At 47.2% G+C, this 22405-nt stretch overlaps 1 protein-coding gene across 28 annotated transcripts in view; it reads left to right on the top strand.

Moving 5' to 3' along the window:
* The window catches only part of KCNMA1 (potassium calcium-activated channel subfamily M alpha 1), a 781282-nt gene that overhangs the window by 504671 nt on the left and 254206 nt on the right, over nucleotides 1-22405 (top strand). For all 28 annotated transcript variants that reach the window (XM_070056975.1, XM_070056978.1, XM_070056976.1 and 25 more), the window contains 1 exon segment: nucleotides 17247-17322. In XM_070056975.1, coding sequence (XP_069913076.1) covers nucleotides 17247-17322 — 76 coding nt within the window.

Below are 22405 nucleotides of genomic sequence, written 5' to 3'. Positions count from 1 at the left end.
TTCATACTATTTTTTTATTATCTTCTTTGTGGCTGTAGGAGCTGTAATTAATGTCTGTCATTTACAGGTGGATTTTGGAATTAAAAAGTCAATTTCCCACTGGTGACTTCCTTTTAAACACCTTGAGTTCCTTCCCTCATTGGCGTATTTCTCATGCTGTTTCCTAAAAGTTGCCATCACCCTTTTCACCTGATGTCCTGGTGTTCAGCCAGTAAGATTCAGAATTAATGTGAAGCCCCTTCTGACACACACTCACAACACCTTGCAGATGCATATCCATCCAGACACACACTGACGTAGCACACACATCCACACATGCTGACAACTACTTGTGATTTTCCTTTGTAGCACTTTACCCAAATTACTAATTGATGATAGCATACCTTATATTGCTTCTCTGCCTTATAGATCATAACTTCATCAACAGCTGCCTTGTATAGTTCCTCTTAACACTGGCACAATGCTTGACACATGGTAAATACTCCATACATCGTAGTTGCATGGAACTAATGCATTAAGAAATAAGTTGTTCCCTGAAAATTCTACCTAATAATTTTAGTTTTCTTAGAGGGCTGGAAAACTATGTGGGAGCAGAATTATGGGGAGCCTTGAGTAACAACTTCTTGAATATGGGTATTCCTTACTTTACATTTTCAATGCTTTCCCTCTCTCTGTCCTGGCTATATTTCTGTTCGCACTCAGGACTCTGGGGATGGAGACTATCTTAGTTAGCTTTATGGGCTGCCAAAATAAGGCACCATGAACTTGGGCTTGAACCACAGAGGGATGTTTTCTGTTTGTTCTGGATACTGGAAGTTCTAGATTGGGATACCAGCACAGTTAGATTCTGGTAGGGCTCGCTTTGGGGATTACAGACAGCTGCCTTCTCACTGTATCTTCACATAGCAGAGAGAGAGGGAGAGAAAGGTACAGCCGCTTGGCATCTCTTCTTAAAAGGACACTAATGCATTCATGAAAGCCTTACCTTTCTAACTTTGCCTAACCTGGCTACTTCTCAGAGGCTTCACCTTAAGGTATCTCTCCATTGGAGTTAGGGTTTCAACATTGAGATGTGGGGAGGGAGGCATGGTTCAGTCTGTGGCAGAGACACAGCTGGGGCTGGGGTTGAACATGGGAATAGATGCGGAGGTCTGGAGGCCCAGGGAGTGGGGGTGGTGGGAGGTGGGGATGAGAGTATCCCCTCCCACCTTCCCCCTGGAAAGCCTGGAGTCCCCTCTGCTTCAGGTCAACTGGGTTAGCAGAGGATTTGCACGTTGGGGTTAGGTTGGCAGTGGGAGGCGGGACAGGAGGAGTGGGGCCATGCAGTGGCTCACTCTCATTGGGCATCACATCCTCCAAGGGAGTCCTCCCTGTGAACCCTCAGTTGTCAAGCAGGATCACAGAACTCAAAAACATGGCTCAATGGGCCCTCTCTCACACCCTGTTCTGTACTGTCTGATTTGCGGGATTATAGTTTTTTGTTTTTTTTTTTTTTTTCTGTTTCCACCCCCCTAAAACATGTCCAAAGGAGCTTACATGGTAATTTCCAGAATGAAGCTGTTGGATCAGCTTGTAGGACATAATGGATCACATGGTCCCCCCTCCCCTCTTGACCTCCTTTCTCACGTGGCTGCTTGTATCTGGTGCCCAGAGCATGCGTGGGGATCTGGTGGCAGAGAGAGGAGGGGTCATTTTGCTCCTCCAGGACCTACATGCTGGAAGCCACAGTGTGCAGGGCAGGAGGACCTGGGTGCAGCTCCAGGTCCTTCCTGGCCATCAGCTGGTACAAGAAGTGGACTGAGAGGAGCCTAAAGCCCAGCCCATCTCTCTGCCTCCACCATGATCCCCAGTAAGATTCTGGTGTACCATCACCCCCCCATCAACAGCCACACGGAGGCTTACACACCCACCAGGCGCCGCAAGAAGTCCCTGGGGGACCTGTTCCATAAGGGCTACCGGGTGAAGTCCGGGCCCACTGCTTCTGAGAAAGAGGAACCGGAGAACTTCTGGCAGTCCCTGGTGTCTTGCTGCCGGGTTTGCACCTCTTGGGGTAAGGTCCCTGCTGGCCACAGCTCTTCTCCCCACAAAGTGTCCTATGTTCCCAGATGCTGCCTGTGCAAGTTGGGGCTGGATTTAGGGAGGTGTCCAGTGGAGAGGCACCAAGCACCTCTGCTGCTGTTGGCTTGGCATACTCACTTTCCTCAGATGTGCACACGTCTTGTGCTGTGTTTGGATGAATGTAGCTGCCCCCATCCCCCGAGCTGATGAATGTCATTGTCTCTTCAACAATATATTTCAGAAATAGTGGGGAAAGTTTGATAAGTCATAGGAACTGACTACTTTGCCTTTATTCAATGGCAGTGATTTCCAGCAAGTTGGTACTTTCTGAAGAGGCTTTTGGAGCTATCAATACCATTGCTATGGTGCACCCATTTGTTTACTTTCTCCTGCCTTACCCCTGGCCTCGGGAGTTTGTGTCACCTGTCCTGGGTGGTGCTTCATTCTCCTTACCTAGAAAAGACCATAAGAAAACTCCTCTGGATGGATTTTTTTTTTCTTCTCTCCGTTGCTTTCCAATTGGGATTTGGTTTTATCTGGGCATCCATAATGTATGGGAGTTTCATATAAATGACTTAAATTTACATTTCTGCACCTAAAAATCACAGTTCTAGGAAAGAATAGCTTTTATTTCCAGAAAGGTTAGCGGTACCAGGAGCTTCTTTAGAATGAAGTGTAGTCCCTTTGAAATCTAGCTTAGGATCCTGACACCCATAGTCACAGCTCAAATACCTCTGCATTATATAATTATGCATGGCAGAATCCCAGTTAGCTGGCAATGGGTTGGTGCTAGCCAATTATTTTCATTAGAACTGGCAGAAGAGGTTTCCTTTGGCTGAAATATTAGGAATCTAAACATCCCTGCCTCTGCGCCTATAGTGCTACAGTAGGCTGGCCAGGTTGTTGCATTCCCTTGTAACCTCTAGTCGTGCTGAGGGCCAGTGTTGAAGCAGCCAGAGAGGGGAGCATGAATGATGGGAGAGAAGAGACTGTTTCCTGAGAAAAAGCTGGGTAATTGAGTAAAACCATGGATTTAACTGCGTATCCAACACCTTTCTTCCTTCTCCCTGGAGAGGATTTCTCCTGAGTGTACTCACTTGTTTGCAGCAGTGTTTCCCACCTGCCGGTCGGCACTGTTCTGGAACATTCTGGACTCCGTGGTGAGTGGGGTGTGTGCTCAGATGGAGCAGACATTCTGCTGGGGAGCGGGGAGGAAACACCCCAACAAGCCAACCAGGTGATTTTTAGATAGTGATCAGCACCATAAAGTACAAGCTCTTGGTGGGGGAGTCATGGGATGGCCAAAGAACACTTCTGAAGCCAGCCGTGCAGGGATCTGGGGGAAAGAACATTCTGGAGAGAGGACACAGAAGGGAGCATACCCTGGGGAATGTTCTCAGAACAGAGAACCAGCGTGAAGGGCATGAGGATGGGGGAGTGGTAGTGAACAGGGTCCTGGCCAGCCTTCCGAAGCACGATAAGGGAGCAGAAATGTATTGTTAGAAGGAAGCCACATGGTGGCTTTTGGAGGGAGGCAATATGATCCAGCCAATGTTTGAAAAGACCATGCTGGCTGCTTTCTGGAAAATGGTGTTGAGGCCAGGTGGGCTGGGGGCACTGGGGGAAGTAGGCTGCCTGGCAGGGGGCTCTTGACAATGATTCTGCCACTGCAGAAGGGACATACAAGTGCTTTCACATCTAACAGGGGACTTCACACAGTTCGTAGAAAATGGGATTAAAAGATAATTTTGGTGCACAAAATTTTGAAAGCCATGCATAATTTTTTTTCATAATATGCATTTCCATGAGCTTTCTGAAGATTCCTGATATGCATGAATTTCAAAAAAAATTACCACCAGAAACCAAGGTCTTTACATTCCATTTTGTACAAACTATGTGAAGTACCCTGGTATTAAGAGGCAAAGTCACTAAGATGTGTTTGTTTCCTTGTGCAAAATTGTTCCTCTACTTTCTGGCTCCTCTATTCCAATGGCAGATCCTTCAAGTAGGAGCTTCTCCCCTGCCCCTTCAGGGTCCAGCACAGAGAGTGACAGGTGTAGCACTCAGGACACTTGCACGAGACGACAGAAGGGATGAGGGAACGAATGGATGGATGATTATCCCAGGTTGAAAACATCAGTTGAGGGGCCGGCTCTGTGGCTCACTTGGTTAATCCTCTGCCTGCGGCGCCAGCATCTCATATGGGTGCCAGGTTCTAGTCCTGGTTGCTCCTCTTGCAGGCCAGCTCTCTGCTGTGGCCCAGGAGGGCAGTGGAGGATGGCCCAAGTGTTTGGGCTCCTGCACCCACGTGGGAGACCAGGAAGAGGCAACTGGCTCCTGGCTTCGGATCGGCATAGCGCCGGCCGTATCAGCCATTTGGGGAGTGAACCAACGGAGGGAAGACCTTTCTCTCTGTCTGTCTCTCTCACTGTCTATAACTCTACCTGTCAAAAAAAAAAAAAAAAAAAAAAAGGAAAAAAAAAAAAGAAAAAGAAAAAAGAAAACATCAGTTGAAAATCTGTCAGAACAGGAACCAGGACTGGGGTAAGGTGAGGAGCCCAGCAGCCTCAACAGTTACCCAGGGGAAAAATGGCAAAAGGTCAGACAAGCAGGAGCTGTGCGTAGAGCATAGAACAAGCATTCTGACTGGCGACACAAAGATCCAGGAGCATCTGAGAACAAGAAAAACAGTCCTCTCCCTCCTGCTGGGAAACACTCTGTGCTGGGACTGAGAAGCGGTGCCCAGCAGGGGGTGGGAGGTGGGACTGGCCACCAAGGCAGCAGATCACAGGGGACCCCTCTGAAGAAGCCCCCCACCCCTTATGTCCCTCTATCCTGATACTCTGGTCCTCAGTTTGATCTCTCCCCCTCCCAGGTGCAGGGATGGACAACGATGATCAATGACCCTGTCAGAGCCCCCTAGAATAATGGGTCTCCAGGGTGTGTGTGGAGGTGCAGGGATTGAAAGTGGCTGAGGTTTGTTGCAATCTTTTAGCCTTTTGGATTTAAAGATTAAGAAATGACCAGGAAAGCAAAGTAGGAAATCAGAAATCTCTGGCAGTCTTTCCGCCACAGGCAGAGATGCGTTTGCTGTCGTGTCTCCTGTATGGTGCTCTCTGGGGACCTCCCATGCACAGATCTCCCGAGTCATCTTTGCAGGGGGCAGTAGGAACCCCGGACGGTGAATGATCTGCCGTTGACCTGCTTATCCCTGCTGGGATTACACCAGTGCCACGTCTGGGAGAGGGGCCTGACTCCCTTCCTCTGTCCAGCTGGTGCCAGTTCTCAGCATGGCCCTCAGCAGGTGCGTGAGCAGCTCTGGGGACCAGGTATGACGCTCTGGAGGGACAGCTCTGCCTGGGGGGCCTTCCCAGCCGCTGAATCTTGGCTGTAGATGCAGGGCTTAGAGTCAGAAAACCTGTGTTCCAGTCCTCACTCGACACTGACTTTGTAACTACAGCAAGAAGTAATTGTGAGTAAAATGTAGGGACTTTAATGTAAACATTAAAAACTGAACAATTTGAAAACTGGAGAAAATTAAAGAAATTCGAAATTCTTGCCTCAATAATACAACCACTGTCACTATTTTATGCTATTTTTCCACTTTCATTTTTATACACCTATGTTTTTGTCATAGGAACGTGGACTTTATATTTTACTTCCTTTTAAAAAATTACTTAATTTAAAATTTTTTAAAAAGATGTATTTATTTATGTGAAGGGCAGAGTTGAGAGAGAGATGAGAGAGAGAGAGAGAAAGAGAGAAAGAGAGAGAGACTATCTTCCTTCTGCTGGCTCACTCCCCAAATATCCACAATGGCTGGAGGTACGCTGGTCTGAAGCCAGAAACCAGGAGCTTCATCCAGGTCTCCCATGCGGGTGCAGGTGTCCAAACACCTGGGATAGCTTCCTCTGCACTTCCAGGTGCATTAGTAGGGAGTTGGATTGGAAGAGGAGCAGCTGGGTCTTGAACTGGCGCCCACATAGGATGCTGGCGTCCCAGGTGGCAACTTTACCTGCCAAGCCATGATTCCACACCCATCTTTGTTTTTCTGATGTTTTCATTTTGCTATTTAAAGAAAAATGTTTGGTAAAGAACACATCATATAAAACTTTCCATCTTAGCTAATTTAACCTCCATAGTGTTAAGGATGTTTGCAATTTGTGAAACACATCTCTAGAGTATTTTCATCTTGCAGATCTGAAACTCTCTACACATGAGACAATTCCCTTTCCCCTCTCTCTCCAGCTTCTGGTAACTCCTCTAATTTTTATACCCTACTTCTTTTCTTTTTTTTTTTTTAAAGAAAAAGATTTACTTTATTTATTTGAAAGAGTTACAAAGAGAGGTAGAGCCAGAGAGAGAGGTCTTCCATCTTGGTTCACAATAACCCAGGGCTGAACTGATCTGAAGCCAGGAGCCAGGAGCTTCTTCTGGGTCTCCCACATGGGTGCAGGGGCCCAAGCACTTGGGCCATCTTCTACTGCTTGCCCAGGCCATAGTAGGGAGCTGGATCCAGAGTGGAGCAGCCGGGACTCGAACAGGTGCTCATATGGGATGCTGGCACTGCACTGCTTTTAACCTGCTGCTCCACGGAGCTGGCCCTATACCTACTTCTTTAACTTAACAGAATAGGATAAATTTTTTCATTGTAGCATTTTTTAACATGTATAATGTCCTATAAAGAAGACAGGATTCTTAAGAAGACCTAATTTTAGATATTAAGTTGCTTTCTATTTTCCTGGTTAATGAATAGTTTAGCAATGAGGATCTTTGTTCCTGTAGCATTTCCCCATATTTTGTTAGGCTGTATTCCCGTGATAAATGAAATTACCTTGATTGGTAATGCTAAATTACTTTCTGTAAAGGCTTCGTTCCACCACCAAATCAGAAGACTGTTTCGTCGTGGAGACATCTCTGCTTGGCAAAACTTAAATACATTGCCAGTTTAATAGAATAAATTAGTGTTTACCATATTTTTGTCTAATTTGCAGTAGTTTTTAAATTTTTTTGGCATTTCCAAGAATGCAATATATTGTGATTAACTATAGTTATTACGCTGTATAAGGGAGCTCTTCAATGTACTCCTAACTGAAACTTTGTGACCTCCAACCAGCATCTTCCCATGAGTCCATATCTTAGCCATCGTGAATAAAACTGCAATGAACATGGGAGTGCAGGCACTTCTTAGGTTCTGATTTCATTTCCCTTGGATGGCAGTGGGATTGCTGAATTGTAGAGTAGTTCTTTTGTTAAATTTTTGAGAAACCACTTTACTTTTTCTACAATGGCAGTGCTACTTTTTAAAGATTTATTTATTTGAAAGGCAGAGTTAGAGAGACACAGAGAGAGAGAGAGGGAGAGAGAGTGTCAGTCTTCCATCCACTGGTTTACTCTACAAATGGCTGGAATGGAATGTCCAGTGCTAGCCCAGACCAAAGCCAGGAGCCAGGAGATTCTTCTGATTCTCCCACATGGGTGCAAGGGCCCAAGCACTTGGGCCACCTTGTACTGCTCTCCCAGGCACATTAGCAGGGAGCTGGAGCAGAAGTGGAGCAGCCAGGACTCAAACTGGCACCCATATGGAATGCTGGCATCACAGTGGCTTTGCCCACTGTACCACAGCGCTGGCCCCTGACCATGCTAAATTACATGATAAATGTGACAGAGGAGATTTCTCCAATTTGGAATTTGATACAGTTTCTTTTGGTCAAATGTCATGGTCAAGTTTTTTTTGTTTGGTGGTTGTTTTTACAGAGTGCATGTTTCTAGATTTCTTGGTATGAATATATTCAAAAGATTAACTAATGCACAAATATCTTATATTTGTGTTTAATTTTAGCTAATTAATTTTAATTTCTGAAAAATGAACATTAGAGCCCTCCATGGGAAAGTGGCATTACTAATTTTTTGTTATTTGATACATCCGTGTCACATTTTGCCTTTTTTATTTTTTGGGTATAGTCTTAGGTGTTTAAAGTTTCTTCAGTTGCATGTTCGTGGTGGAACATGATGATTACTCTATCAACATGACATATTACTGCTTGTTTCTTTTATAATTTGTCACGGTAGCTGCCACTTTATTTTATACCAGCATTGTTCTGTTCGCTGCTTTTTGTCAGCATGTTCCTGGAACGTACTTCTCATCCTTTTATTTCTAACTTTCCTATGTGTTTTCTTTTACAGTGTTTCTCTTATGAGCAGCACACATCTAGAAGTTGTTGTTCTTGTTGGGTGTTAAGCCATCTGATGCTCTTTGGACGTGCTGTGGTTACCCTGTCAATGTTGTTGTAATTGCAAGCGTAGTTGGGCCCTTTTTGCTGTTGCAAGTCTGTTTTCTAATCAATATCCTCTTCATTGATTCTTCCTCCCCCTCCATAGTTGGAGGAATTAAATTCATTTTATTTTCCTTCTTGGATAACTCCTTTAGTTTTTTTTTCTCTTTCAGATTTGGAATTTATAATTTCAGATATACTCAAGTTTTTCATACACCTCCTTAAGCTTCCTGTTTTCTATTAGGACCCAGGACGAGTAGTCTCCCGCCCGCTCTCCTTCACGCCTCCTCCTGTGGGGTCCTTGAGGTTTTAATCTTAGATCAATGACACTATTTACTCACTAAGAAAATAACCAGACCAACCACTCACTTTTATCTTTTCCCACACTGCTTCTGGCATCTCACTTCTTTTGGATTTATTTTGCTTCCAGATAGCTTAATGTATGGTGCTTGGTTCCACACAATTTCTCCTGAGCATTAAGAAGATGTCCTTGGTTTTCTTGCATCCACTGCACCCAGAGAAATGATGACAAGAATTGGCTTCCCATTGCTTTGGAGGGATTTAGGAAGTTTCACAGGATATGTCTGGATTTAGGTCTTTTATTTTAAGATTTTATTTGTTTATTTGAGAAGTAGAGTTACAGAAGGAGAGACAGAGAGAAAGGTCTTCCTTCTACTGGTTTACTCCCAAATGACCTCAATGGCCAGAGCTAAGCCAATCCGAAGACAGGAGCTTCTTCCAGGCTTCCCACGCGAGTGCAGGGGCCAAAACACTTGGGCCATCTTCTACTGCTTTCCCAGGCCATAGCAGAGAGCTGGATCAGAGGAGAGGCAGCCAGGACTAGAACAGGTAACCCAAATGGGATGCTGGCACTGCAAGCAGAGGATGAACCTATTGTGCAGAGTGCCACCCCTGAATTTAGGTCTCTTTAAAAAAATTCAGTCTGCTGGACTCTTAACAGACCGTTCTGTCCTAAGGGTATACATCATTGTTTTGACCTAGGAAATCTTATCCTAAAATAGTTTTTGAATGTTTTCTCTCTATTTCCTTCATTTTCTCCTGGAAATTGAGTTAAGTAGAGGTTGAGAATTTCCCCTACTTTTCCATTTCTCTTCTTTGTACTTTTCATCTTTTTGAATGAAGGATCCTGTGATTGACAGTCCTGCCCTCCAGTTTGCTAAGGAGCAATATCTACTCTTCTGTTTGGTTGGCCTTTGAACATTTTGTTTCAGAATTTGAATTTCTAAGGTAACTAGTTGAGGTCCTCACAGCTTTTTATGTTTTTCAGTTAATTTTTTTCTGAATCATTTTTTCTAAAAAAAAAAAAAAGGCAGCAATTTTATTTGTTAATGTTGTGTCCCAGAGTGTTAGCTTTGCCAGAATGTACGCACCTTTCTTCAAGGAAAGCTTGCTTTTCCTGAAGTGGTTTGTGGTTCTTGATTTTGTGCTCATCTTTGGAATTGGGTATTTTCCCTTAGTCATTTAGTGGATGCCTTTGTTTATTTTTAAAATGTATTTTTATTTTATTTGAAAGATAGAATGAGAGAGAAAGAGACAGAGCTCCTATCCTCTAGTTAACTCTCCAGAGGCCCTTAAAAACCAGAAATTCCACTGGGGTCTCCCGCGTGAGTAGCAGGGACCCAAACACTTGAGCCATCATCTGCGGACTCCCAGGGCTTACATGAGCAGGAACCTGGAACTGGAAGTGGAGCTGGGACTCCTAAGTCCCGAGTGGCATTGTAACCACCACCCAGAACACCCACCCTGTCTTTGTTTATTGCAGCTTGTCTGGGGATGTACTGCCCCAGTTTCTTCTGGTTGTCACAGGTTCCCTCAGGGTATTGCAGTTGATACGCCCACACTTCCTGCTGTGTCCTGGCTGCTCCTGTTAATATTCCAGTCAATCAGTGTCACTGGTACCACTTCCTGCTCCCTAGGGGTCCTCATATCATTTCATCCTTGGGCTGTTGATTTCTTCTACACTGTAGTCTCCCAGCTACCACCCCCTCCAACTTCTCTCTTTAGGGAACTCCTTTGGAATCTGCTGGCTCAAAACAGATCTCATGTTCACTTACCGATATGGAAGCATAGGTAGATAGGTGTCCCCTGGTTGGTTCATGGATGCCAAGAGCTGCAGGTGCTCCGTCTCTTAAGGAAAATGCCGTAGTCATGGTGTGTATCACCTACACATACCCTCTCTGTACTTTAAATCCTCTCTAGATTACTTAGAATTCCTCATATAACATGAATGCCTTGTAAATAGTTGTTGCACTGCATCATTTAAGGAATAATGACAAGGAAAACAACTGTGTTATGTTCCAGGTGAAATTTTTACAAAGTGGTTACAATTTGAGGTGAAACAAATCAACAGGTAGAAAAGCCTGTGGCTGTGGGGAGCTGAGTGCATGTTTGTATGTCTTTTTTTCCTATGCATATTATATGCACATGAGACCAGGTTTCTTAGCTCTGCCAAGTTAGGACCCAGGACAGAGTAGTCTCCCGCCCGCTCTCCTTCTTAGCTCTCCTTCTTAGCTCTGCCATCTCTAGCAAAATATCCACTTTTTATCTACCATTGTTTTGTCATGTTCTCTTAGGTGCTATAGTCTCCAGTTCCATTCTCCCTTGTTCTTGTGGGATTTCCCTGTTTCTCCCTTTAATATCACTTTAGTGAGGTTTCCAGACATGTCAGAGATCAACTGCTGTATTCCACTGGCATGGCTAAACAGAACACACTGCATTAGTATTTCAGTTCCTTGATGAATTGTGCATGTTGGTATTTAATATTGAATTTTTATATTTATGACTTTAGTGATATTGCAATCTTCTATTTTGGGGGGTACTTTGAGGGTCAGTGTTTGGTGCTAGGTTTATGTTTATTTCATAATAAATTCAGTAGCTGCCCATCTCTTTTTGTGTTACGGCATAATTTAGAATTTTAATAAAATGTTTAATATCAATTACGTGAGTGAAGAGTGTTTGAGAGGCCCCTGTGAACGTATTTTCAGTGTCTGTTGCTGGAATGGGCGTTTGGCGTGGTGATTAAGATGCTGCTTGGGATGGCTGCATTTCACATCACGAGGGCTCAAGGGCTCAGTTCAAGTCCCTGCTCCACTGTCAGTTCCAGCTTCCTACTAATGCACAGCCAGGAGGCGGGCAGGGGGCGGGTACGGCTCAAGTGGCTGCATCCCTGCCACCGACTCGGGAGACCTGGAGTGAGCTCCCCATTCCTGGCTTCAGCCTAGCCCAGCCCTAGCTGTTGTGGGCTTTGTGGAGTAAGCCACAGGATGATTTTCTATATCTTAAGAGTGTGGAAGAGCACACTTGTACAGCTGTCTAGGCGTAGTACTTTTTTGGGGATGGGGTGATTCATGGCTTCTGGTATAGATAGATTTTTTTTAAAGATTTATTTTACTCATTTGAAAGTCAGAATTATAGAGACAGAGGGAGAGGGAAACATACACACACACACACACACAGAGAGAGAGAGAGAGAGAGAGAGAGATTGTCTATCCACTGGTTCACTCCCCAGATGGCCGCATTGGCAGGGGCTGGGGAGGCTTCAGCCAGGAGCCTGGAAATCCATCTAGATCTCCCATGCGGGTACAGGAGCCTAAGGACTTGGGCCATCTTCCTCTGCTTTCCCAGGTGCATTGGCAGGGATCTGGATCAGAACTGGAGCAGCAGGGACTCGAACTGGTACCCATATAACCAGCATTGTAGGCATTGCTGATGGCAGCTTAACCCCTTATGCCACAATGCTGGCCCCCTAGATTTTCTTCTTCATGGCTCTGGTGTAGACATTTTTATGTTTTCCTAGATCATTTTGTTTCAGAGATTTTTGTGGAGTAAATAATAAGAAAAAAGGTATGATAAAGCCAGGAAGGCAAGTAATGTGTCACTCGGGAATGTCCTTTCCCACCTCACCCTTTCTCACCCCTCTTTATGTGGCACGGAATTGCTGTCTCTGCTTCCCTGGGCCTTTCTGGGTACAGCAGCAGTGGCCATAGATTGAGGCTCTTTTCCAGTTTGGCTGTGTGTGGTTCCTGAGAGTGTCAGCCTTGACCTCTCTCTGGTCACCCCTCAAAGCTCCTGGCTTTCCCTCTTAGTAAGCAACCTATAGTCTTAAAAATCTGAATGCAGATTCTTGAACCTTCTACTCTCCATCACCCAATTCCTTCTCAAAGCCCTGATTCATTCATTCTGCTTGAACAAATACCAGATATACATCAGCAACTGGCAATACAGCCATGGACAGGCAGACACCCGCCCCTCTGGTGCCTCAGACAGGGGGACAGGAACTGCATAGCATCAGTGAGATGCTGTCCTTCCTTCCTTCCTTCCTTCCTTCCTTCCTTCCTTCCTTCCTTCCTTCATTTGACAGGTAGACTTATAGACAGTGAGACAGAGAGACAGAGAGACAGAGAGAAAGGTCTTCCTTCCGTTGGTTCACCCCCCAAATGGCCACTACAGCCAGCGCGCTACACTGATCCGAAGCCAGGAGCCAGGTGCTTCCTCCTGGTCTCCCATGCAGGTGCAGAGCCCAAGCACTTGGGCCATCCTCCACTGCCCTCCCGGGCCACAGCAGAGAGCTGGACTGGGAGAAGAGCAACCGGGACTAGAACCCGGCGCCCATATGGGATGCCGGCACCGCAGGCGGAGGATTAACCAAGTGAGCCACGGCACCGGCCCCAGAGATGCCATGCTTTCTACAGAGGAGAGGATCGGAGAGCTTCAGGGGCACTGTGGGAGGAGCTACACCCCCAGGTAGGGTAGCCAGGGAGGGCCTGGCTGATAAAGTGACATTCGTGAAAATGTGAAGTAGGTGAGGAAGGAAGCAGTGGTTCAGGCGCTAAGACCAGCCTGTGCAGAAGAAGCATCCTTGTGTAGTCAAGGCTCATTGAGGAAGGTGCCCGGGTTAGAGGGAAGGTAAGAGCAGGAGAAGCAGAAGGCCATCAGATCCAAGAGGACATGGTGGAGGAGATTTGCTTCAGGTATTGCAAGGACTTGGACATCTTCTCCATGTGAACAGAGGGACAGTGGAGCAGGGATCCCCAAGGATCCAAGGCAGACAGCGGGATGCATACTTCAGACCATCTGCTTCTCCAGGTATCCTGGTTTGACCTGAGCATAAACAGAGACTGACTTTTAAAAGATAACTCTTTGAGAGTCAAAGTTACACACACACACACACACACACACACACAGGGGCAGGGGTGAGGGGAGAGAGAATCTTCCATCTGCTGTTTCAGTCACTCCCCGAATAACTTCAATGGCTAGGGCTGGGCCAGGCCAAAGCCAGAAGCCTGGAACGCCATCTGAGTCTCCTGTGTGGGTGCAGGGGCTCAACTACTTGGGCCATCTTCCACTGTTTTCCCAGGTGCATTAGCAGAAGCTGGATCAGAGGTAGAGTACCAGGGACTGAAATTGGCCCTCATATTGGATGCTGATGTTACAGGTCGCGGCTTAACCCACTGCACCACAATGCTGGCCCCTAGAATGAATTTTTAATTCATGGAGAACTGAATGCACCCATTTCTGTTGATGAAAGCCAAAGCTCTGGAAACGACCTGTACGAAACAGATTAACAGAGCTCACCATTGTTCAGCTCTGAAGAGTCTTGCTCCTGCGTAAGCCTGGCTCTCTTTGAAAGGGATGCATTTCCCATACCTGAGGACCAGCTTGTTTTTCCTTTTTGGGTAGACACTGTTAATCTGAGGCTATCTCTCTACTTCTGCCAAGGTGCTTAGAGCTAGATCTGCAGATGGCCTGTAGCTGGATTGCAGAGCCCTCCATCCTTAGCGTGTTTTATCCTAGCCTGATTTCCATGTGTCTCAATTAAAGCCAAGTTTTCACTCTACTGTACTTTTGATCCTGTTAAATTTTTATGTCACTAAAATGGGGGAAAGCTACAAATAAATGATATAGGATGCAAATGCCATCACTTAAAGTTCAATTTGGAGTTTAGGTTCTTCGTATTTGACTTTAACTTCTATAAATGAGAAAAATGATGCACACACAGAATTTTCGGGATGAAACCATGAGTAACTAATATATAATGTGTACCTTTCGCTCTTGGCTAGGTTTTGGTGCCAGCTGCCAATCTTCCCATTTCAAGTTTCTAGATGTGTTATTTTATCACACAGCCACACATGACAGTGACGCTGGTGTGAGATTGGCAGTCTGGGTTTGGCTGTATGCTTAGCTCCAGTTGTGGAGTCTGTACATTCCAGCTCTTGCTATCCATTCTGATTTAGTGAGTCTTGCAAGCCTCTTTGGAAACTATTTTGCACAAGCTGAGCAAACAATATATTTTTGGAGATCTTGGATATTTGAAAGAAATTTTGTTTTTGCTGCCTTTACTTGTAAGCCACCACCTGACTGAGCAAACAAATCTTGGGTCAGACTCTTTCTGGAAGCTGAATGTTGCCCAGTTGTTGCTCAGCATTAATACAGGGTAGCATGAAAGCTGGGTATCCTTGGCATTGGTCCCTAAGAACAGGTCATTCATTTTACCTTTGAACCTCCAGCCTTAATTCATGCCAAGGAAGGCCTTTCCTGTCGTGTCCTTGCCGATGCTGAAGACCTACGTGTTATGCTTCCCTTTGCACACTCCATATTCTTTTATGTATTGATTTTTTCCCAGGTACCTTTTATTTAAGGTATACAAACTTCATGCATTTCATAAATACAAATTTAGGAACATAGTGATTTCTGCCACCCCTCCTCCCTCCCTCCTTCACACCCCCACCCTTCTTCATCCTCCCTCTCCTATTTCCACTCTTATTTTTTACTAAGATCTATTTCAATTAACTTTACACACAGAAGGTTAACCCTACACTAAGTACAGAGTTCAACAAATAGAATGAAAAAAGAAAACCTGTTCCTCAACCATTGAGACAAGGGCTGTTCAAAGTCACTGCCTCTCACAGTGTGCATCTCACTTCCATAGGTTACCTTTTAGGTGCTCTATCAGTTACCGCAGATCAGGGAGAACGCTGTATGCATTTGCTGGTTGTGTCTCTGTGATCTGCATTCCACTTCTCGTCTTTGAAATTTCATCGTTTCCCCTCCCGTTTCCTTACATCCTCTGCTTTCTGAGATGACCCACCAGCGTTGCCCTCTGTGGGAAATTCAGTTCTCAGCACTGCAAGGCAGCCGTTCATCAGTTTGTTTGTAGCTGTTTAGGCTCTGGAACCTTTTCCGTTTTGTCAACTTCCCTCCTCATCTCTGCAGCTTCTTGTTTAATAAAAGTTACATGAATATTGTTTAGCGTAGAGGGTGAAATTTTTAATACAAAAATCTGTTCATGAAGAGACTCCTTTTCAGACGAGAAATACACCTTTTGAGCCATATCCCTCCTCCTCCTTTGCTTTTACAATCAAATATTTGCTCCTTGCCACCTAACAGTGCCACTGTAGGCCATTAGAGGAGGCCTTGTCCCAGCAGGAAGTAGGGAGGACTTACCCTGGGCTCCTGGTGGGTGCCTGTGGCTTCTGCCACCACAGGGTGTCAGACTTCCTTTTATTGCCTCCCCTGTGGGCGGAATAAAGTCTTCCCCACTGGCACGAGGCTGTCTGACAACTCAGTTCCACCTGGCGTTTAGCACTGCATTGGCCCAGTCTTCATTAAGAAGATGCTTTCAGGAAACATTCAAAAGATGATCTCCCCGGGAGTGGGTGTAATAATCAGTGTGTCTCAGTGCTGTAATGTTCGGCATCTTATAAATAATTCTGCATGATGACCGAGGCACTAATGCCCACGACTGACTAAGGAGGTTTTTGAGTCATGAATTTGACCTTGACAGAAACATCATTTACTCCTGGCTATTAAGGCACCAAATAATTTGCATTTTAAAAATTCTTGTTTTCCTTCTGTCTCTTCTACCACCGGGAAACACTTCTCTTCCATTCAAGACAGGTTGCTGCTTTAGCAAACACAGGCGTTTATGTTGAGGTTGAGTAAAAGTGGAGTTATCTAAGGTTTTTTTTTTTTTTTTAAGATTTATTCATTTATTTGAAAGTTGGAGTTACAGAGAGAGAGAATGAGAGGCAGAGAGAGAGAGGTCTTCCATCTACTGGTTCACTCCCCAGTTGGCCGCAACAGCCAGAGCTGCGCCAATCTGAAGCCAGGAGCCAGGAGCTTCTTCTGGGTCTCCCACGAGGGTGCAGGGGCCCAAGGACTTGGGTCATCTTCTACTGCTTTCCCAGGTTGTAGCAGGGATCTGCATCAGAAATGGAGCAGCTGGGACTCAAACCGGTGCCCATATGGGATGCTGGCACTGCAGGCGGCAGCTTTACCCACTATGCCACAGCGCCGACCCCTATCTAAGTTTTGAGTCCTGAAATTGCAGCATGTCATATCGTACTGATCTGAGTTTTTGCAAATTTTCTTTTTTATTGATTGGGAGGAAAATGCAGAACCCTATAGAAAACAGACAACGCTGTGGGGGCATAGTCTTCATTTTATCTGAGCTGAAGATAAAGATAAAAAAAAAATCCATCAAAGATGTAAGGTTATCCGATTTGTTCTTAATCTGCTCTTAGCACAAGGGTTACCCTGTGCTATCACAGAGCCCAGAAGTTTTGAGAAACAAAAACCCTGCCCGACAACTCGGTGACTTTAAACCAGAGATGGAAGATGGGAAGCCTGGTTAACCCGGACCCTCCCCCCACCGACCCTTCCCTCACCCGCTTCCCGAAGGCCACCTTCCAGGAGGAAGTCAGTTTAGCAGCTGGGCTGAAATCCGCCACAGACCAGCATGCAGCCGTGTACTCAAGGTGCCGGCTCCTCTTTCTCCTGCGAGAACTGCCTGCCCCTCCAAAGCCAGGCAGCTGGGCGCCAGGTGGCAGGCAGACTGCAAAGATGGAAACCACACGTGGAGACTAACGCATCTCGCTTCCTTTCTCTTTCCAGGTTTGAGGTTCCTAAGAGCTCTCCGACTGATACAGTTTTCAGAAATTTTGCAGTTTCTGAATATTCTTAAAACAAGGTAAGATGTGCTTTCTCCCCTCTTCCCCATCCCAGTCCCCAGGCGATAAATACCAGGTGTGTTTGCGTCCATCCCAATGGGATTGTAGCTATATCTTAGGCGCATTGATCTCACTCGGAGATGGAGGGAAAACCCACAAGATAGCTTTGTTGCTGTTCTCTGCAGGGCTGGGAAATCTTGATCGACAGCTGCACACATTGGGGGACAGGGACAGTTTTGGGGGGATGTGTGGCTGGTCCCTGGGTACCGGCTGGGCTTGGTCAGAGATGAGCCCCGGCACCACTGGGAGAGCGGTGCACAACGCATGAGCCATAGATTTGCTCGTGGACTGGGAAGTCCTGCGGTCAGGTGCTAAATCGTCCCTTTATTACATCACTAAATAAGAAATTGAATGTGGTCGTAAAGGCAAGAGAAGCAGTGCTCTTTGAAAGGCAATCACAAACCTCATACGGCAAACAGAAAATCATTTCATTTCCAAGTACATTTTAGTTGTTCACTTTATATCCGGAGAGCCCTGGGGGCCTGCTCTGCGAATTGCCTGTTGGGGGAAGATGGAAGAACCTCCTGCGAATGCGGCACGGCCACTTCTTTGAACTGCGTTCTGATCTGGGAAACACAACTGGACGGGAGGAAGAGCCCCCAGGGGCTCCGTCCTGATGACCTGCCGGTTTGCAGCGCTGGCCTGAAACCAGGCTGCCTTGATAAATACACTCATAAGAGAGGTTAGACGGACTCTAATGGAGAGTAAGTAGGGCTCGTAAACTTCTAGGAAATTGCACTTGAAGAGGCTCGCTTCTAATGTTCCGTTTCCTCTCTGGTTGCCCTTCATGTGTTTGCTGCATGATTAAAAACAGGACACCTCTGTATTTGGTGATTTATAACGAACATACCTGCATTTGGAAGGCCTGGGTTTAGCATAACTTCCCGAGTAATATGAGGCTAAACTCCTGCTCCTGAACCTGGCCCGTTTACAGCTCTCCTCCTGGGATGCCAGTGTTGTTTGTTAATTATCTGAATCTCTTTCCTCTCCCCAGATAATCATCTATGGGGCTGTAAGGTAAAATCCTCTGTTAGCCATGTGTTAAACAGAAAACCGGCATCCAGTGGCATGGGGGTGTCCTACCGCTCTTTATTTTTTATTATTCTGGTGGTAATACTTGTATTGATCTTCTGTTTATTAATGAGTAGTACTCTTCATACATGAGGATACTTTGCTGTGTTTGTGGACAATGCATGCATTTCAAAATTTATGTAGAGACTGTAGTTATTTTTCCTGTTTCCTCGGAGCAGTGCACATTCTGATTTCTGTCTTTTTGTGGCTCTTCAAGCAGTAGAGTCCTGTTCCTTGACATGTAAATGATCACCAAAGCTATCGTCCCCAGTATTTGCCTGGATCACGTTTGCTCCATTAGGATATTTATTTATATTTATATTTATATTTATATTTAGACAGAGCTTGCACTCCTATCTACTTGTTCACTCCCCGAATGCCTGTGAATGCTGAGGCTGGACCAGGGCTACAGCCAGGAGCAAAGAACGGAATGCAGGTCTCCCCCGTGGGTGGCAGGAATCCAATTACATGAGCAATCACTGCTTCCTCCCCAGGTCTGCCTTAGCAGGAAGCTGGAGCCAGGAGTGGAGCTGGAGTCAAACCCAGGTTCTCTGATATGGGATGCGGGATTCTTAATGGATGTCTTCACTGCCAGGCTAAATACGGAGCTTTTTCACTGTATTTTTAATGGTAGAATAGGGCCTTGTCCTTAGAGATACATTTTTTTCCAGTTGGCTCACCCACACTTTCTCTCCCTCTCTCTGGCCCCTGCCCCACGTTTACCTCATACATTGGGGGACTTTCATTCTCTGACAGCAGCACTTTGGAAGGTTCCAGTGCCCTGAGGAATAGGGAGGAGAGAACTGTCTTCTTGGCCTCCTCACGTACCCCCTGGGTCTCTACTCCAGAGAGCGATGTGACACCTGGATCTCTGATTCTGACCTTCTGCTAGGAGACCCATCTGTTTCCCGTTCTTTGGAAAAGATTCCTTTCTTTGCAGGAAGCAGCTCTGGCATCCCTGGTGAACACTGTACCTGGTAACTGCACCATCAGGGCTGGTTCCTTTTCACAGTGTAGAGAGGAGGGAACTGACAGTCAGCTGGGGAATCATGGCCGGAAGCAGGGAGCGAGCAGCCCTAGGGAAGACTTCTAGGAGGCAGGCTGGTGGGGCACCTGCTGTCTGGGCCCCCAGCCACAGTTCCCCAGCACCCCCTGCACACTGAACTGAACTCTGATTGTCAGAGGATGCTTTTCATTATAATCCCAGAACTTGGATTTTTCTGAGCTTCCATTGCTTAGGGTCACAGTCAGATGACTGAATCAATCCAGCAAGGCAAAGTGAGTGCCCGCTGTGCCAGCAGCAAGGTGGGCATGCAGATGGTGTTCTGCTGCCCACGAGTTCCCAGGTGGACGGGGCGAGGGGCCTGCCTGTGTGGTTGGCACGGAGACAGGTGCCCAGGGCTGTGAGGCACGGCGGGGAGTGATTGTGTCGGGAGTAGCATGAGCTCTGCAGCTGCCAAAGATCTTTCCAAGGAGCAGGACTGTCTCAGATAAAGCCCTGGAGAAAACCAGGTGCCATCTCAGTGAGGCTGTGGGACGGGCACCGGCTGGGTAGAGAGGGAGAGGCTGACTTCTGGCCGAGTCTGCAGAAATCACAAGGTGGGAGACAGTCCTTAGGCGCCCTGTGCTGCTGCTGCTGCTGCTGCTTTTTTTTTTTTTTCCGACAGGCAGAGTTAGACAGTGAGAGAGAGAGGGAAAGAAAGGTCTTCCTTCCGTTGGTTCACTCCCCAAATGGCCGTTATGGCCGGTGCGCTGCGCTGATCCAAAACCAGGAGCCAGGTGCTTCCTCCTGGTCTCCCATGCGGGTGCAGGGCCCAAGCACTTGGGCCATCCTCCACTGCACTCCCGGGCCACAGCAGAGAGCTGGACTGGAAGAGGAGCAACCAGGACAGAATCTGTTGCCCCAATGGGACTAGAACCCGGCGTGCCGGCACTGCAGGTGGAGGATTAGCCTAGTGAGCCGCGGTGCTGGCCAGCCCTGTGCTTCTGCACACTGGGACTCCAGGGAAGAAAATGGGTGCATCAAGCAGGTAGGCAAAGACTTGAACCCCAGATGAAAGCTTCCGTGAGTTGGAAGAACTCTAGGAGCTTCCAGAAGCTCTGAGCCCCCTCGCTCTCCAGGTGCCGGCTCCCTCAGCCCTTCCCCTCCCAGCACCCCAGGCGCTGACCCTGGAGCCCTGCTGCAGAGAGCTGGAAGCCTGGGCTCTGTGCGGGGCACTGGACTTGGAGCTGATCTCCTGGGACCCCTCTGAACGCTGCTGGTTTCATGGTGACTTCTGACGGGTGGGTGGGGTCACATCATCATCTCTAGGGAGGATTTGTCCGCCTCTGTCTTTGACAGTGCATCCTTGCCAGTCTGTGGCATTGGGTAGGGATGGAGGGAGGCATCGCAGATGGGATCGCAAGTGATGCTGTGAAATTGCGGCTTCGTTTTTCTGTTCTACAGTCATCCCCTTTGTCCCAGAGCAGGAAGAGAAGCAGAAAGCACAAGGGAGGAGAGTGCTAAAGAACGCAGAGGGCCGAGGCCGGCGCCACGGCTCACTTGGCTAATCCTCCGCCTGTGGCACTGGCCCCGCCATATGGGCGCCGGGTTGTAGTCCTGGTTGCTCCTCTTCCAGTCCAGCTCTCTGCTGTAGCCCGGGAAGGCAGTGGAGGATGGCCCAAGTGCTTGGGCCCTGCACCCCATGGGAGACCAGGAGGAAGCACCTGGCTCCTGGCTTCGGATCGGCGCAGCGCGCCGGCCATAGTGGCCATTTGGGAGGTGAACCAACAGAAGGAAGACCTTTCTCTCTGTCTCTCTGTCTCTCTCTCTCACTGTCTATCTGTCAAATAAAAAAAAATGCAGAGGGCCGGGAAAGGAGCAGGATGACAGGGGCAGGTCCCATCTGCGTGAGCAGCGTCAGGACCGCTCCTCACCACTGCAAGCCGGCAGAGGGCCTCAGACACTCCACATCTTGGACATGGCCCATCCAGGGGGAGCCTGGGAGGCTCCGTGTGGGTGTTCCTCAGTGCCCCTGCAGACTGGGGAGCTGACTTGCAGGCGGTGCAACACTTAGGCTACCGTCAAAGCAGAGTAAGCAGCCCTGTTTAAAGTGATGACGCCACATCTTGCTGGCTGTGGTAGATCCTGGTGATTAAAGCACACACCACCTAGCAATATTTTTTCAAAATGAAAATTGTCTTAACACAGTAAGATAATGTTCCTTGTAAACATTTTTCAGTACAGAAAATCGTAAAGGACAAAGTGAAGTTGCTCTCACAACCTTATAATAGTTCCTACTGACCACGTCACATTCGTTTCCCACGGAGCATCTGCAGGACCACCCTTTAGCTGGTTGGCACATCTGCAGGGGGAACGGTTTGAGAACTGAACTTCACTCAATCTAAGTTTGTGGGCAGAGCATTTGACGTGGAAGCTGCAGGCGAGGCGCAGGCAGAGGCCCAAATCAGGAAGGTTCTTAGATTCCTGGATTTTACGGAGAGAGCTGTGAAGGATTTCACTCCAGGGGGAATGTGGCCATTATTCCACCAGTTGCTGAGAGTACGTCTGAAGCCCCTGAGACCAGGTGAACACAGGAAGACTAGTCAGGGGCAGGGGTGTGTGTGTGTATGTGTGTAGTCAGGGGCAGGGGTGTGTGCATGTGTATGTGTAGTCAGGGGCAGGGTGTGTGTGTGTGTGTGTGTGTAGTCAGGGGCAGGGTGTGTGTGTGCGTGTGTGTGTAGTCAGGGGCAGGGGTGTGTGTGTGTGTGTAGTCAGGGGCAGGGTGTGTGTGTATAGTCAGGGGCAGGGGTGTGTGTGCGTGTGTGTGTAGTCAGGGGCAGGGTGTGTGTGTGTAAGTCAGGGGCAGGGGTGTGTGTGTGTGTGTGTGTAGTCAGGGGCAGGGTGTGTGTGTGTGTAGTCAGGGGCAGGGGTGTGTGTGTGTGTGTGTAGTCAGGGGCAGGGTGTGTGTGTGTGTAGTCAGGGGCAGGGGT

This window comes from Oryctolagus cuniculus, chromosome 15 (assembly GCF_964237555.1).
Source record: "Oryctolagus cuniculus chromosome 15, mOryCun1.1, whole genome shotgun sequence".
NCBI lineage: Eukaryota > Metazoa > Chordata > Mammalia > Lagomorpha > Leporidae > Oryctolagus > Oryctolagus cuniculus.
Note: the sequence above shows the minus strand (reverse complement) of the source record. Positions and strands in the feature narration are given on the sequence as shown.